At 40.9% G+C, this 14,241-nt stretch overlaps 1 protein-coding gene across 1 annotated transcript in view; it reads left to right on the forward strand.

Moving 5' to 3' along the window:
* GAS6 (growth arrest specific 6) overlaps positions 1-14,241 on the forward strand; it is a 38,960-nt gene that overhangs the window by 14,544 nt on the left and 10,175 nt on the right. The window contains exons 5-10 of the mRNA XM_065677864.1: positions 3,626-3,748; positions 5,251-5,370; positions 7,459-7,584; positions 8,744-8,865; positions 9,589-9,707; positions 10,094-10,283. Of these exons, the coding sequence (XP_065533936.1) occupies positions 3,626-3,748; positions 5,251-5,370; positions 7,459-7,584; positions 8,744-8,865; positions 9,589-9,707; positions 10,094-10,283 (800 nt within the window). The remainder of the gene's footprint in view (positions 1-3,625; positions 3,749-5,250; positions 5,371-7,458; positions 7,585-8,743; positions 8,866-9,588; positions 9,708-10,093; positions 10,284-14,241) is intronic.

Below are 14,241 nucleotides of genomic sequence, written 5' to 3' on the forward strand. Positions count from 1 at the left end.
ATTTCGGTGCTTTGGTATTTTATGATGCACAACATTTCTTTCCCACCAATTTCCCAAGGTCTGAATAAACTGAGAAGCAAGAGGGATGAAAAATAGGATTTACCATAACGTTATACACTATGCTTGGCTTTTCATTGCCTTTCCTCTTAAATAGTACCCCTGTTATAGGAACCTTAATAGCTTACCCCTGTTAAGGAACCTTAAAAAAATCTTTAAATCAAACACAGGCTTGTGTCAGGCTTCTTTACAAGGATACTGGTTTCAGGCATCACGTGACTGTGCTTTAAATACTGCAACCTTTACAAGTTCAAATCAATTTGGATGTCAAACTTATCTTCGTAGAGGGGAAAGGGGTATATTTGCTCACCGTTAACACTAGAGATCAGAATGCAATGAACACTTCTAATACTTTCCCAGTTCCCTCTTGAAGCTTAGCAGTGCTAAAGGTATAAAGCTGCATAAATGTTCTAAAAATGTTCTGGGAGCAGATCGGTTCACATGGGGAGGAAATCACATGTGTGTTCATTTATTTTCATTTTTACCCCTGTGGGTCAGTTTTTATTGTGAACAGGCTTGATTAGTCATGTCTTTGTACCAGTGCTGCCAAAGGAGCATCAGGATTTAGTCAACCTCTCATGTTTATAAACTTCATTACAGCTGTTTCTGAAGAGTGAATTCCAAGGTTTGTAAGTGGTATGTGAAGACTTGCCCTCATATAATGCAGTCGTACCACTTACAGATGTTCGAGTCCTTCTAACTGAGAATTCTTAAGATCTATGGTAGTCATGTCAGCTGCGGTATGCCAGGTAGTTCAAAGTGGGACGTAAGGCTGAATGCTTCCTTTTGTTCATGTGTGTGGCACAGTGAAGAGGCAGGAGTTTCTGCTGAAAATGACGTTATCAGCTGGGAACACTTGTTCTAAACAGCTAATCAGTGTTTTAGAAATGTAAGTCTAAATGATAGTGATGAAAAAATAAAAACTAAATAATTGCTTTTGGGGATTTTTGGCCTTTGCAGATGCAGTAGTCTGGAAATAAAATGATAATATTTTCTCTCATTAAAGTATTAAAATGGCTGAGTTTTGGCTAGCCATTGTCAATTCATGGGAGAAGTAATGGAGAAGGAGACTGAGACACACTTGGAAGAATGACAGGCTTTGTGCTTGGCTGGTTCCAATGTGCCTCTTAATTCTTCACAGATGCTGCCAAAAGGGTCTGTAGCTCTGTGAGGCTGTGCCCACAAGACACATTTAAATTTTGTCTCTTAACAGCCTTTCTCCTCTCAAAATAGGGTCGTGGAAGGCTCTTTTAATCTGGCATTGCAATGACATTGCACAATCTAAAGGCTGGAGGGTGATCAACTAGACTAGTTTATACTAGAAATAGGGTAGAAATTTTAACTGTGGCAGTAATTAGGTAGCTTAGCAGAGTATTTGAGGATTCTCAGTTTCATAAGATCTTTAGATCGGGGTTACAGGTAGGATTCAGCTCTGGATTCAGAGAGGTAGATGCGGGTGTTTCCAGCATGGGTGCCTACATGAGCAGTATTCCCATCACAATCAGTGGAGAGTTAATCTAGAGGGATTCCATTGACTGAACTGTGTCTGCTCTGGGAAGAGCTGAATCATTCTATGGACTTTGTTGTACTGACTAGATCTCTACTTAGTGCAATGAGAACTTACAACAACTGCTTTGCAGATAGATGCTTACCTTACACACAGGTGCCTGTACTTTCATCTGCAGATCTGCAAGGATGTCAGCCAAGAATTAAGGACTTGTCTGGAAAATTCCACATGAATTTTTTAAAATGAAGCTGCATGTGACCTTAAAAAGCTCAATGGGGTTTTTGTTACACCCATGTTACATGTACATGTACATGTTACACCCATGACTGCTTTTTAATAGTGAGTGCCATAATCTTCACAACCTATCATTTTCCTGATGAAGTTTTAATTTGCACTATTTTGTGAATATCAAAAAGTAAATTGGCAGCACAGAGTAACGAACTGGAAGCAGCAAGCTGTGTACTTAGGTAAAGCCTTGTTTCCATAGACTTCAAAAATGGAACTGGTAGTTCTATTCTCTGCCTGCACTTATGACCTATCTATGTGCGATGAGAAATATTAAAAGGTCATGCTCTTCATTGCTTCTAAAATCTGTCACGTAAATGAATGGAAACAAAAGCTCCATTTTCTCTTGTGATGATTTAAATCAGGAGCACCTTCTGTGAAGATGGCAGAATTAGACAGCTATGAAGCCACCAGGAGAGTATAAGCCTGTGCCTCGTGTTCTGAAGCTCTCATGATAAGAGGAGCAAAGTACTGGCACAGTGTTGTTGTGATAGAAGTGTCTGAGGTTGTTCCTGCCATTCACCATGGGTTGTGATAGAGTGGTATTCAGCTGGGCAGCATTACTTCCATCTGGCTCTGCAAGACGCATCAGAATCCAGTTTGAGAGAAAGAATCAGAAGCTTGAGGATATACCAGATAAGTCATGCATAACCCTATTGACTTGTTTTGCTTATCAAGTGACTTTGAAAACACTGCCATGTCTGGGAGGCTTAGATTGTGCTGCTTCCAGACTTGGCTTACTTTATACCTAAACCATTCTGTTTACGGTACACAAATTTTGGTCTGTCTAGGAAAAGAAAGATGCTGATAGAGCTTACTCTGCCTTAACCTGCCCTCTCCTTCCCTGACTTCTCCACCTCCAGTGGTGTGTTATCTCGGCAGTGATTTATCAGGAGGTATTCTGGCAGGTGTATGTTCAGACAGCCTCTGTAGCTGTGTTTTCTTTTGTGTGGCCTGGCCTCTTTTTTGTTGGGACAAGGGTATTCCCTTATCCTTCCTTTAGCTATCTCTGCCAAGCACTGTGCCTGGGTGTTTTGCAGATAGGTGGGTAGGTAAATTTGGACAGGTGACATCCATTTGTTAAACAGTTACTTGATAACTTGATATTCGTTCCTCCAGTCCTCCCCAAAGTATGGTGACTATCCTCTTGCTGCTTTTCTATGGAGAAAATCCAGCGTGCTGTCTGTAAACTGGATTAGTGGTTTGCCATTCTTATGCTGTTAACGCATTGGTCTTTCTTTTTTTATTCTCATTCTATGCAATAAAAATGCCTAAATTGGACAGCTCTGACAAAAACTTCAGGTATAAATTTTTGCTAGCTACAAATCTATCAGCCCTGGTAAGATCCTCAGTTGAACTACTGGAGTAATTTAAAAGCAAACTCATCCTTCCTTGAGTACTTATTACTTTAGTTGCTACCTGCTTTGTATTTTCTCCAAAGTAGGGAGTGTGAAATTAACTTTCTTAAAAATAAGCTATTTTGAGTTGCTTCTTTCAGGGTGTGCCCTTCAGATACAGGGTGGTAGCTCATTCCCTTTTGCAATGAAATGAATTCCACTGCATGTGCTCTACAAAATTCCTGGCACAGCTTGTTCAGCATGTGAGCACTAAGAATTAGCTTCTAGTTTTGTCAGGTGTGAGTATTTCTGGTAGTTATTCCCCATTACTGTTTAAGCTTCCTGACTTTTAATGAGAATGAAACACCTAGTTGTTAGTTACTTCAATCTATTGTTCTCATTTTGTTTATTTGTGGTTTTTATTCCTTATATAAATCAGATTTGCCAAACCAGTGTTCTCCTGATCCTTGTCACAAAGAGGGGACTGTCAAATGTGAAGATCTCAAGGGGGACTTCTATTGTGAATGCAAGCATGGCTGGCAGGGAAAAACATGTGAAAAAGGTAATTGGGTTTCATTATCTTTTATACTTGTAACAAACATGTCTTGGGTTTTGTGATATTCTCAAATAGTCTCTGATACTGCGCAATTTGAAAGTCACAGAATTGAACCTGGGTTGCATGCTGCTCATGTTTTTATCGTCTGTGAATCAGGTAACTCTTTCACATCAACATTTTTAGACATTAATAGATCTCAGCCTGGTCTCAGCAAGATACTCTAAGAAGTTATGCTCCGATTTTCTGTGTCACCTCTCTGAAAGAGGCAGCAGAAGTAGAGTTGTAGTGGCTTTTCAAGCAAAACTGCAACAGCTGCTGCTGTGAACCCTGATGTAACAGATCACAGACTGCAGAGACAGAGAAGCTGGCCCACCTTCCTTTCTAGCATGCCTGCAACGGGAATGGTGACTTTCAGCAGTCAAGTTGGGGTCTGAGTCTGATGATACACAAACCAGTGAAATTAATCTGCTAAAACCTCCTTGATACTAGGACCTTATTCCTCATCCGCTTAATTCCAGTGTGTATTTGGATCACCTCCAAGAGAATGTTCGGGCAGAAACTATTTGTGCAAGAAGTTCCAGGCCCCCAGAGGGATTTTCTCTATTCTCTTATGAAATACTGAAGTTATCTTCCTTCACTTTGTTTTCTGGTTCCTTTTTAATTCTCTGCCTGCAGGTTTTCCTGTTAGGGCCACTGTTTTTCTGCCTTCCGATATGAAGTTATTGCCAGAAATCACATTCAGCCGGTCAAGAATTGTGGCAACCAAAACAGCATGAGAGCCAAAGCCTTTCCTTCTGATGTAAATATTGCGGGGAAATTACAGGATCCCTCACAAGCAGTGTATTTAAGCATTTGAGACAGTTGGCTGATCAGTGTACAGTCAGCTTTGAGAGCTCAGCAGCTGATTAGTCTGAAGCATATCCCCTTTTTTTCTTATAAAATGCCATGAAATGTGTTGTCCTACCCATCAGCTGTCTCCTGAGTCCCATATACAAGCAGGATATAATGAGCACGTAAGGCAGATCAGTGGTGTAATCTGTGCTCTTCTGGTTTAGGTCACAGTGCTCAATAGCTGTGAACTTGAAGATTTTTGTCTTCTCATGAGTTCCGTAGTAGTAAGGATTTAGTGTTCTTGTTTTATTTAAAGCTTTCATCCTGAGCTTATTGGTCAGAGTATAATTTTAAGAGTTAGTTATGATATAAAATACATTAGTTATAATTAGTTTGCTTTTCTAAACAGTGACTGAAGATACTCTTCTGCATTCTTAGAGCTGTGACGGAGATACTCAGTTACAGTTCCTTCTGTCTTTTTTTTTGTGTTAAATGAACTTGAAGATAACTTTCTTGAAGTGTTTGAATGAAATCTCTGTGCTTTTTGTAACCATCATGTTGCAGCTGTAACAGTGTTTCTTGTTTAGTCTTTCTCTTCCCCAAGGCTTATCCCATTCTCACCCTGCAGATGACTTACATAGCTGAAAAGCTGACTGTGACACTTTTTTTTGATGTAGATATTGATGAATGCAGAACACAGAATGGTGGCTGTAACCAACTCTGCCTCAACAAGCTTGGCAGCTACCGTTGTTCATGCCTCAGTGGTTACACTCTTAAAGACAGCAAAACCTGTGAAGGTAAGCTTTGATGGGCCTCCCAGTTTGCTTCAGTGGATGCTTAGTGACTTGTGACTCTCATTTCTGAGAGCTGGGTAGCACTGGGCAGCCCTCTTCTACTCCCTAGCCCAACTACCAGAGACTTGCTGGTAGCTCCTCTTAGCTGGGTGCTCCAGCCAATGCTACATGCCTGGGCTTGTCAGCAGTCACACCATGCTACTTGCCAATATCATAACACAGGCGTGATTCACAGAGGATTTGTGGCTTGGATTGTGCTAAATTGGCTTTGCCGATCGGTACTCATCCTGACATTGGGAGAGGGAAGGGCCGGCCAAATGCGTTGTTATGATTCTTTCCAGTCTCATGCTGTTGTAGTATACGAGCCATTTGTTTTTCTTTTGTATGTTTCTTATTTTACTTTCTAAATTTGGATATATGCAGCAGCTAATGAATTCAGATAGTGCAGATGGATAAATTACTGCAACTGAATATTAATAGCTGTAGAAAGGCCCTAGTGAAGGTTGGCAGCTATTTTACATAGCAGCTGAGAACAGAAAGTGAGGATCTGAAGTATTTGATTGAAACTGCAGAATGAATTTACATAACCAAAACTTGAGCAACTGAGATTTTAAGTGTTAAGAAACTGCATGCTGAGGCAGACTTGTTAGTGATCACAGGTGGCTGTTAAAGGTAGGTGTATCTCACGAAGAAACAGGCAAGTCTGTGTATGTACCTTCTATAGATGGATGTGATGACACATTTGTAAACAGTTTGCATACCTGATCTGAACAACATCATTAATGCTACCAGCAAAAACACACAGATCAGGATTTTATTTCTGTCACTTTACATAAATAAATTTTATTTATTTCTGTCACTTCCACTGTGAAAAGTGACAACTCTGTAGATTACATGGTATTCCTTTCTAATGGCAGCAACCACTTAGAAGAGCCAGCCTCACTTTTGAATTGTCCTCTGGTGCCAGTTGGCATAGACAGGTGGACTGAGAGTGGGCTCACAATTACATTTCGTTTTATATGTATATATATTTGTATAATACCCTAGTACAGTCTACTAGAGCACTGTGAACACAGTGTATAAGCATTCTGCAGCTTCAACATGTGACCCTTTGTTTATGAAGTTTCTGTCAGCTGTGGTTATTGCTAGCTGAGATTTATCATTGCATTTCAGTTTTCTTTCAGATTTATTCCTGTCGTTATGTGCACATACCAAAAAGTTAGGTTTTGTCTGTTGATTTTTAGACTACGTTACATAGCGTACTGAATAGACTACCATCGGCCAGTTCACTCACGCATGGAACATGTAATTGTAGTTTTAATATGTCCTAGAAAGCAAAAGTAAATATTAAACTCTCAGTACACTGCAAATGTTTTGTCAACACCAGGATTTTGCTGGGTATTAGTTAAAATGTTAGAAAAACACTTATTTGTTTTTATGGTCCTCCAGTTCCAGCCAACTGCCTGCCTTCATGGTGAAAGCCCACAACATCTCTCAGACATAGAATCATAGAACAGTTAGGGTTGGAAAGGACCTCAGGATCATGACTTGTTCTCTCTGACAAATTGGGCTGCTTCAATTCCCCTTTGCCACTACAGATCAGAAGATTTAGACCTTAGTTTTGTGAATACATGAAAAATTACTGTTTGCCTGTCTGAGGAAGGAGAAGAAAAATCTGTGATGCTCCACAGGCTGCATGTTCCTTCTGTGTTTAGGTAAAATGCATATTCACTGTTCTTCAGTTCCTGCTTTTTTTCTGTTTGCTGCTTTTTCAATCTCTATTTTCTGCCCCCTGAATGGAGGGGGGCTTTTCGTTTTTCTGGGAGTTGTTCTGTTTCACAACTTTTCTCCTGGCTTGCTTTGCATTGATTTTTCAAGTAGTGGTTAACGGCTTAAAGAAAGAAAGATCAACTAGTTTTGAAAGCCTGAAGTCACTTCGTATAGCTAGCTAACCCTAAAGATAGAGTCTTAAAGATACTGTTTTAGTTACCAAAATAACAAAGGGCTCTCTTGACCCTGAGCCCACTCCAGTGTGTGAACACAAAGTGATTACACTCTTGAAGTCATGTTATTTAATTGCTTGTTTTGCAGACATAGATGAATGCGCAGCATCAGCAGACATCTGTGGAGAAGCTCACTGTAATAATTTAATAAGTTCATACGAATGTCTGTGTGATGAAGGCTACAAGTACGATGATGTGAAAAAGACTTGTCAAGGTAAGGTCATGAAATAACACCATGTTAGCATTTATTGCATGATTCAAATCTGTAAGACCCCAGAAATTTAATTTCAGACTTCAGTAAAAGCTTTTCATTAAAAAAATCTTGCTTACACCCTGGTCTTCTGTTCCCTTTCTGTAGCTGTGAGTTTGCAGTTTGCAGTCATCCTTGAGTTCATTGAGTTTACAGTCATCTTTGATGACTTGAATCAAGCTGTATGAGCCAGAGTACTGAGGTTTCTTGAATTTATGACAAGTACAAGATCTGGTAGAAGCTCAGAAGCATCTGTGCATGTTGCTGTCTCTCTTTGTAGGACAAGAAAAGTTAGAGAGCAGTAGCTGTTGTTCTTTCAAAACCTGCCTTGTGATATTACACTGAACTAGGACTTTAATACGCATTGGAACCATGCAGTTCTGCTGGCTACACTGCCTGCAAGCTTTCTCAACAGAGTAAGTTTTGAAAGCGTTCCAAAACTAGCATTGTTCCCTGCCTTTTGTCTAAGTTAATATAATGACTTGAATCTCAAGCCACCCAGCCTTGCCGGGCTGTAAGTGTTTATCCCTGCCTGAAGAGATCCCTGTGGGCCATCATGATTTGTTTTCCTGCATTTGCTTGTGAGAGGATAAAAACAAGCCAAACACAAAAAAAAAAAAAAAAAAAAAAGAAAAGAAAAAAGAGAGAAAATAATGAATGAGAAATTCAGCTTTTACTTTGTTGAGGATCCAGCAGCTGAGTAGCAATGAAGCAAGCAGTCCTTGAGTTGAACCTGAGTTGAAGGAGGAGGAACCATTCAGCACAGGCATTCAGAAGGGGCATGAAGGGCATGAAGGGAGGAGGTCTTGTCTAGAAGTCAGAGGCCAGGTCTCTGCACCAGTAGCCAAGGAGCTGAGCTCTGTTTCCAGCCTTCCCACTGACTTGCTGTGTATATTTGGGCAGCTGGAATCTGTCTGTGAAAACAAATTTGTGCGGATGCGAATTCTAACCCTTCCTTCCTATAAAGATAGAGCATAGGGTAAGTACTGGCTACAGAGCACTTGGCCATGCTCAAATGACAGGTGCTACAAAACAGCACTGATAGTGTTTTTTTTTCACTCAGATGATTCATGTTTAAACAAACTTGGTGTTTTCTCCTCTCTTACTTGCTTGTTTTGTGCAGATATAAATGAATGTGAAGAGAAGCTCTGTGAACAGACCTGTGTCAACTTGCCAGGGAGTTATACCTGTCATTGCGATGGCAGAGGGGGAGTAAAACTTTCTCGGGACATGAATACCTGTGAGGTATGTTGGTCTTCATTGCTGTAACTGCAGAACAGCCCTTTATTTTACATTGCAGTTAAGAGTAACTGATGGAGCTCTGGACCAAAACCATCTAAGCTGAGTGACCAGCAGGAGAGTATCATATTGGCAAAGTCATGTGAACTGGTGACAGTAGTTCTCCTGAAAAGAAATTTCCTTCTGAAAGTCTCTCTTCTCAGGCTCCTCCTGTCCCCATTCCAGAAAGAACATGCCAGTGATAGCTGTGCCACCCTCTGGCTATGGCTGCACAAGCTTTTCTGATATAGAACCAGTAGGACAGTGTGAAGGTCTCAGGGTGGATGGTGTAAGTTATGGACCAACACTTGGCACTTAATGTTTTTCTCCTCCAGGCATTTGGGGTGGATGGGCTTCAGTGGCATAGGCTGCTTCTGCAGTAAACAACCAACAGCAAGTTCTTAGCATATGTTTTGTGGCGGGCATGATGCTGCAGTAGAAACTTTGTGCTGTACCTTATGAGTATGATTTCATTTTGCAGCAGGAAAACATTCCTCCAAGGCAGATAGGAGGGAGGAGGGAAGGAAAGAGGAAATGTTCTCAGTATGAAAACAACTGTATTTTGAGAGTATAAACATTAAAATGCCCTAACCTACTATGTGAATAGCAACTACATGACAAAATAAGAGGAGGCATACTCTGTGATTCTGCTGTGTGATGAGAAAACTCAAAAATATGTTTTGATTATAGAACATAATACCATGTGTGCCTTTTGCTGTTGGAAAAAGCGCTAAATCTATGTACCTGGGGAGGATGTTCAGCGGCGCTCCTGTCATCAGGCTGCGCTTCAAAAGGAAGCAACTGACGAGGTGAGGACAGTTTAGAATGCACCGTCTGGCTTTAATGCATGCAATGGAGTTAAGTTGTTACAGTAACAATTAGTCTTGTCATCATCATTATTTGTTTGGATTATGGAGTTCTGTAAGGCAAAACATTATCCAAACTAGTAATTGAGAAAGGCAGCCTTGACCGCAGAGCTCCTAGGATAATTGCTGAAGTATAGTAATGTATTCTTTATTGTTGACACTATTTTAAAACCTGACTTCACAACTTAAGTCTTTCAGGAGTGCATTAAAAGCTAGTGTATTTTAACAGAGCTTTATAACTGCTAGAGTTGATGCTATCTGTATGGAAAGTACTTTGTGGTTTTTGAACTCTGCATAACTAATTTATTTCTTGGCACCTGTGCGGTCAGACTTGTGGCTGAGTTCGACTTTAGAACCTTTGATCCTGAAGGTATCCTTTTCTTTGCTGGAGGCCATCAAGACAGCACATGGGTAGTGTTGGCTTTGCGCAAAGGACGGCTAGAGCTGCAGCTGAAATACAATGGGATAGGCCGTGTGACCAGCAGTGGACCGGTTATCAACCATGGCATGTGGCAAACGGTGAGTCCAGACCACTGCTGAGATCTTACCCTTTCTTGGCTTGTTCCCAATGGGCTCTGTGAAGTGCAGCTAGACTTTGTGTATTCTTGAGGAGATGATTTTCCAACCCACCTATCCATTCAATGCATGCCAGTACATTATACATTCTAAGGTGAGAGTGGGATATTTTTCTTAATAAATTGAATTACACTTTATATGCATTATAAGCTAGATTGTATCACTAATTTGCACAACCACAGCAGACACAGGGCCTTTGAGATGCAGCAGTGCTTAGCTGACTTCACATGAGTTTGAGAAGATGCCCTCTGCGTGAGGGTTGAAAGAGAGTAAGAAGGAAGGAACTCCAGCTGTTATTTTAAGGAAGTTTCAAAGGGTGTTTGTGTGGTTGGTTTTGTTTATTCATTTGTTTGTTTGTTTAGTCGCTGGGCTCAGACTTGGCAAGTCTCTTAACCTACCCTATCCTTTTTTAAAGTCTTTTGGCTTATTTATACACAAAGTAGACTGTTTCCCTTCTTAGGGAAATCTGAGGTCTATTAGAACCTCTCTATTTGCTAATAACACAATTCAAGCAATCTCATGATGATGTGCATCTTGGAGCTTGTAAGGATTCATGCTCTTTGACACTCTCGCAGAACATTTCCTGGTGATTCTGGAAGCATCATGGGTGCTACCATTTGTGACAGGATCATGAAGATCATCCTGTAGCATGAACTACAGTAGATATTAGCAATTTATATATGCCTCTTCAGTTCTGCCTTTTCCTTTCATTTGTTTTACTTAATTAGATTAGATATTTTGACTTTTAAACTGATGTGCATCTTGGGGAATGGGTGGGAAATTCTGAGTAAACTCACATGAGAGACAAATACAGATACTGGTAACTGAAGAATTTTCTGTGTAAAAAAAAAAAAGTATAAAAAAATCAGAATTATGCATTAAGAAAAAGAGCAAGGTGGGGAAATTTTGTTTCTAATGAATAAGTAAAGAAGTCCTTGAGCGAATTCACTGTCAACTACTGACATTTGGTAATGTTTTCAAGAAACGAGGTGATGTTTAATTCAGTTCCTTTGCTGTCAGTGAAACAAATTTAGATTCCAAACAGAGAGCTATAAAGATACAGCAAAGCTGCAGATAAAATGTATGACATGCTGGATCTTTACAGGTAGGAATAGCCTCAAGCCACTTCTTACTAAATTTGTTGTAAGATTTGTTCTGCTGATTTGAAATATGGCAATTCTCATTGCCTGCACAGAGAGGATGGAGATGAAAATTGTGAAAAGCAGCATTGATGACACTGGGGTGACTTGGGAGTCACAAAAAACAGTCGTTACCAAGGTAAACCATTTAACATGGAGCATAACATGCTTGCTAAGTGCCAGACCTCATTATGATGTAATTACAAACTTTCCAATGTTAGTTTTAAGGAGACAGCTGAAATGTGTTTTTTCTTAATCAAGCCATGCAAAAAATGTTCAAATGCATAGGAGTAATGGGGTAAATGAAGGCTGTGCTTGCTCTCTTGCAGGGAGAGAAGGCAGTATGATAAAAGTATAATTTTTAGGCAAGAATTATTGGTCTCCTGTCAGCCATCAGTATCAGGGCTTTTATCCCTAGGTAAGTTTAGATTGGATATAAGGAGGAAATTCTTTCCTGTTAGGGTGGTGAGACACTGGAATGGGTTGCCCAGGGAGGTTGTGAGTGCTCCATCCCCGGCGCTGTTCAAGGCCAGGTTGGATGAAGCCTTGGGTGGGATGGTTTAGTGTGAGGTGTCCCTGCCCATGGCAGGGGGGTTGGAACTAGATGATCTTGAGGTCCTTTCCAACCCTAACTATTCTATGATTCTATAACCAAGAAATTGGCCGGCTGAGTTGCTGCAGCACTGCGCTCTGAGTTAATGCTGTTAATGCTGTGTCTGATACTGGCCAAAGGTAGAAGGATTTACCCACAGAAGAATGCAGCAGGAGGAAGGAGTCTTTAATCTCTTGACTTCATTCATGGTTGAGTCACCTCAGAGACTTGGGATGCTGCTTACGTTGCTGGGGTGCTTTCTCTCTTGTTGGGGTGATTTCTCCTTTCTCTGTTCTAGTTTCTTATCCCTTGACTCTGTCCTGCAGGTACTTTGTTTCCTTCTGCTTAACACCTAAGGTCACCCCTGTCTCTAAATGCCATTTAATCTATATGGCTGAGCGATCCACCAGTCTCCATTTTGCCCCCTCCCTCATGTTTCCTTTTTCCTCTGTTCAGTATGGCTTTTAATTTGGGAAATCCTGTGGCCAGGGGTTGCTCTTTTTTTTACCTATCTCCTTTCATAAAACATGTAGCCACACATCTCATTTTCGCTATAGACTTGTGCATACTTTTCAGCCTCACCTTCCATGAAGCACAACCTCAAGAACCTTTAGAGGTCACAATCCAGACTCAAACACAGTTTGTGAATTTTAGTCTGGACTTCAGTATGCACAGGATTAAGGACTTAGTTTTGATTAGACCTGGAACAATGGAGTTTGGATATTTCGGACAACTTTACAACAGTTGTGAGAAAATAGTAATTTTACAATTTAACTTTCAGCAGATGAAAAAACAATAGCTATCTAAAAGCAAAACATGAGAAGAAACACCAGCAGTGTACGTTTTTCGGTCTCTTGAGCAAAAGTTGCATACTTTTATAGAAAGATGAAGGCATTTGCAAAACTTCAGGCCAATATTTCTACCTTGGTATTCTCTCTGATGTTGATCCTTCCTAATCTATTTTAAAATGATTATTCCCAGCATTGAAAACAGAAACAAGAAAGTCTTGGGAAAAACTTCTAATGTAGTTATTTGTGTGTAGTCCAGCTGGGTGAAGTGGTACATATAAACTCATAATTGCAGAGAGTGCAGCGGTGGCCTTCTGTTTGTTTTGCCTTTCCAAAAAAGTCATCATTTTGTCTTATTTTCAATGGTTAGTTTAGCACTGCTCTGAGGACAGTATGGTTGGCAAAAATAGTAATTTACCTGCACTGCTAAATGTCAGAATTGAAGGTTAAGCAATCAGCAGCAGATTCATACTTGGGATTAACCCTGTGGCTGCCAGTAGTCCCATCCCTTTTCAGTGCTTCCCACTTGCCTTTCAGTAAGGAGCAGACAGGCTGGCTGTGTGCTATGAGTTATCCAGGGCATGAACCCGAAAGACAAAGCTGACCGCCCTTATGGCTAACCATATGGGAACCCTTAGCTACAAGAACTTGCATGGATTTCCCCAAGCACGCTGTGGCAGGCTTCTCCTTACAACAAAAGGAGGGAATTAGAGCAACCTGTTAACTACCGAACTGCTTCCCCTTTTGGTTTGTAGGTGATGGTGGTGCACCAGCAATTAAATATAATTGAGTATAAGGAACCGAAGCTGAAACTGCCAGAGGGCAGTGTGAAGCAGACAGAATGCAGTTTCCTAAACTGGAATGAGTTAAGAGTTTCTGTAGGGTTTAACCCCTTCTCCTGTGGAAGTTTCCACTGGTTTGGGTTTGTTTATATTGATGATCAGAAGCAGCTAAGAGCTTGGCCTAATTTGTTAAAATTTCCATGTTACTACTTTCTAGAAAATCTAATAAAATTTTAGTGAATTCTGGTGGCCCTGAAAGTTGCAGGATTTCTTCACAGAGAAGCACAGTATGGGCATTGCTGCAGCCAGCTTTTCCCCATTCCTGTTTGCTCCACTGCTGCCCAAGATCTGTGCTAGGAGCAGGGAGATGGTCAGTGCCAGCTCCTTGTGGAACTCCATACCCCAGTGCCTGAGGGCAGTGGTGACAGTGCCACCAACGAGAGACATCCGAGTGAGATAGCCAGTGTAGCTGGGCTGTGGCTGCCAGGGCTTGTGGTCTTCTGTTCCCACCCACTGAGTGGACATTACAGCCTGCCAATGCCCAAAAAAGCCTGTTTGAGACTGGCCTGTGTGACTCTATGGAACGCAGTCAGGAGGTGT

Source organism: Lathamus discolor, chromosome 4 (assembly GCF_037157495.1).
Source record: "Lathamus discolor isolate bLatDis1 chromosome 4, bLatDis1.hap1, whole genome shotgun sequence".
Classification (NCBI taxonomy): Eukaryota; Metazoa; Chordata; class Aves; order Psittaciformes; family Psittacidae; genus Lathamus; species Lathamus discolor.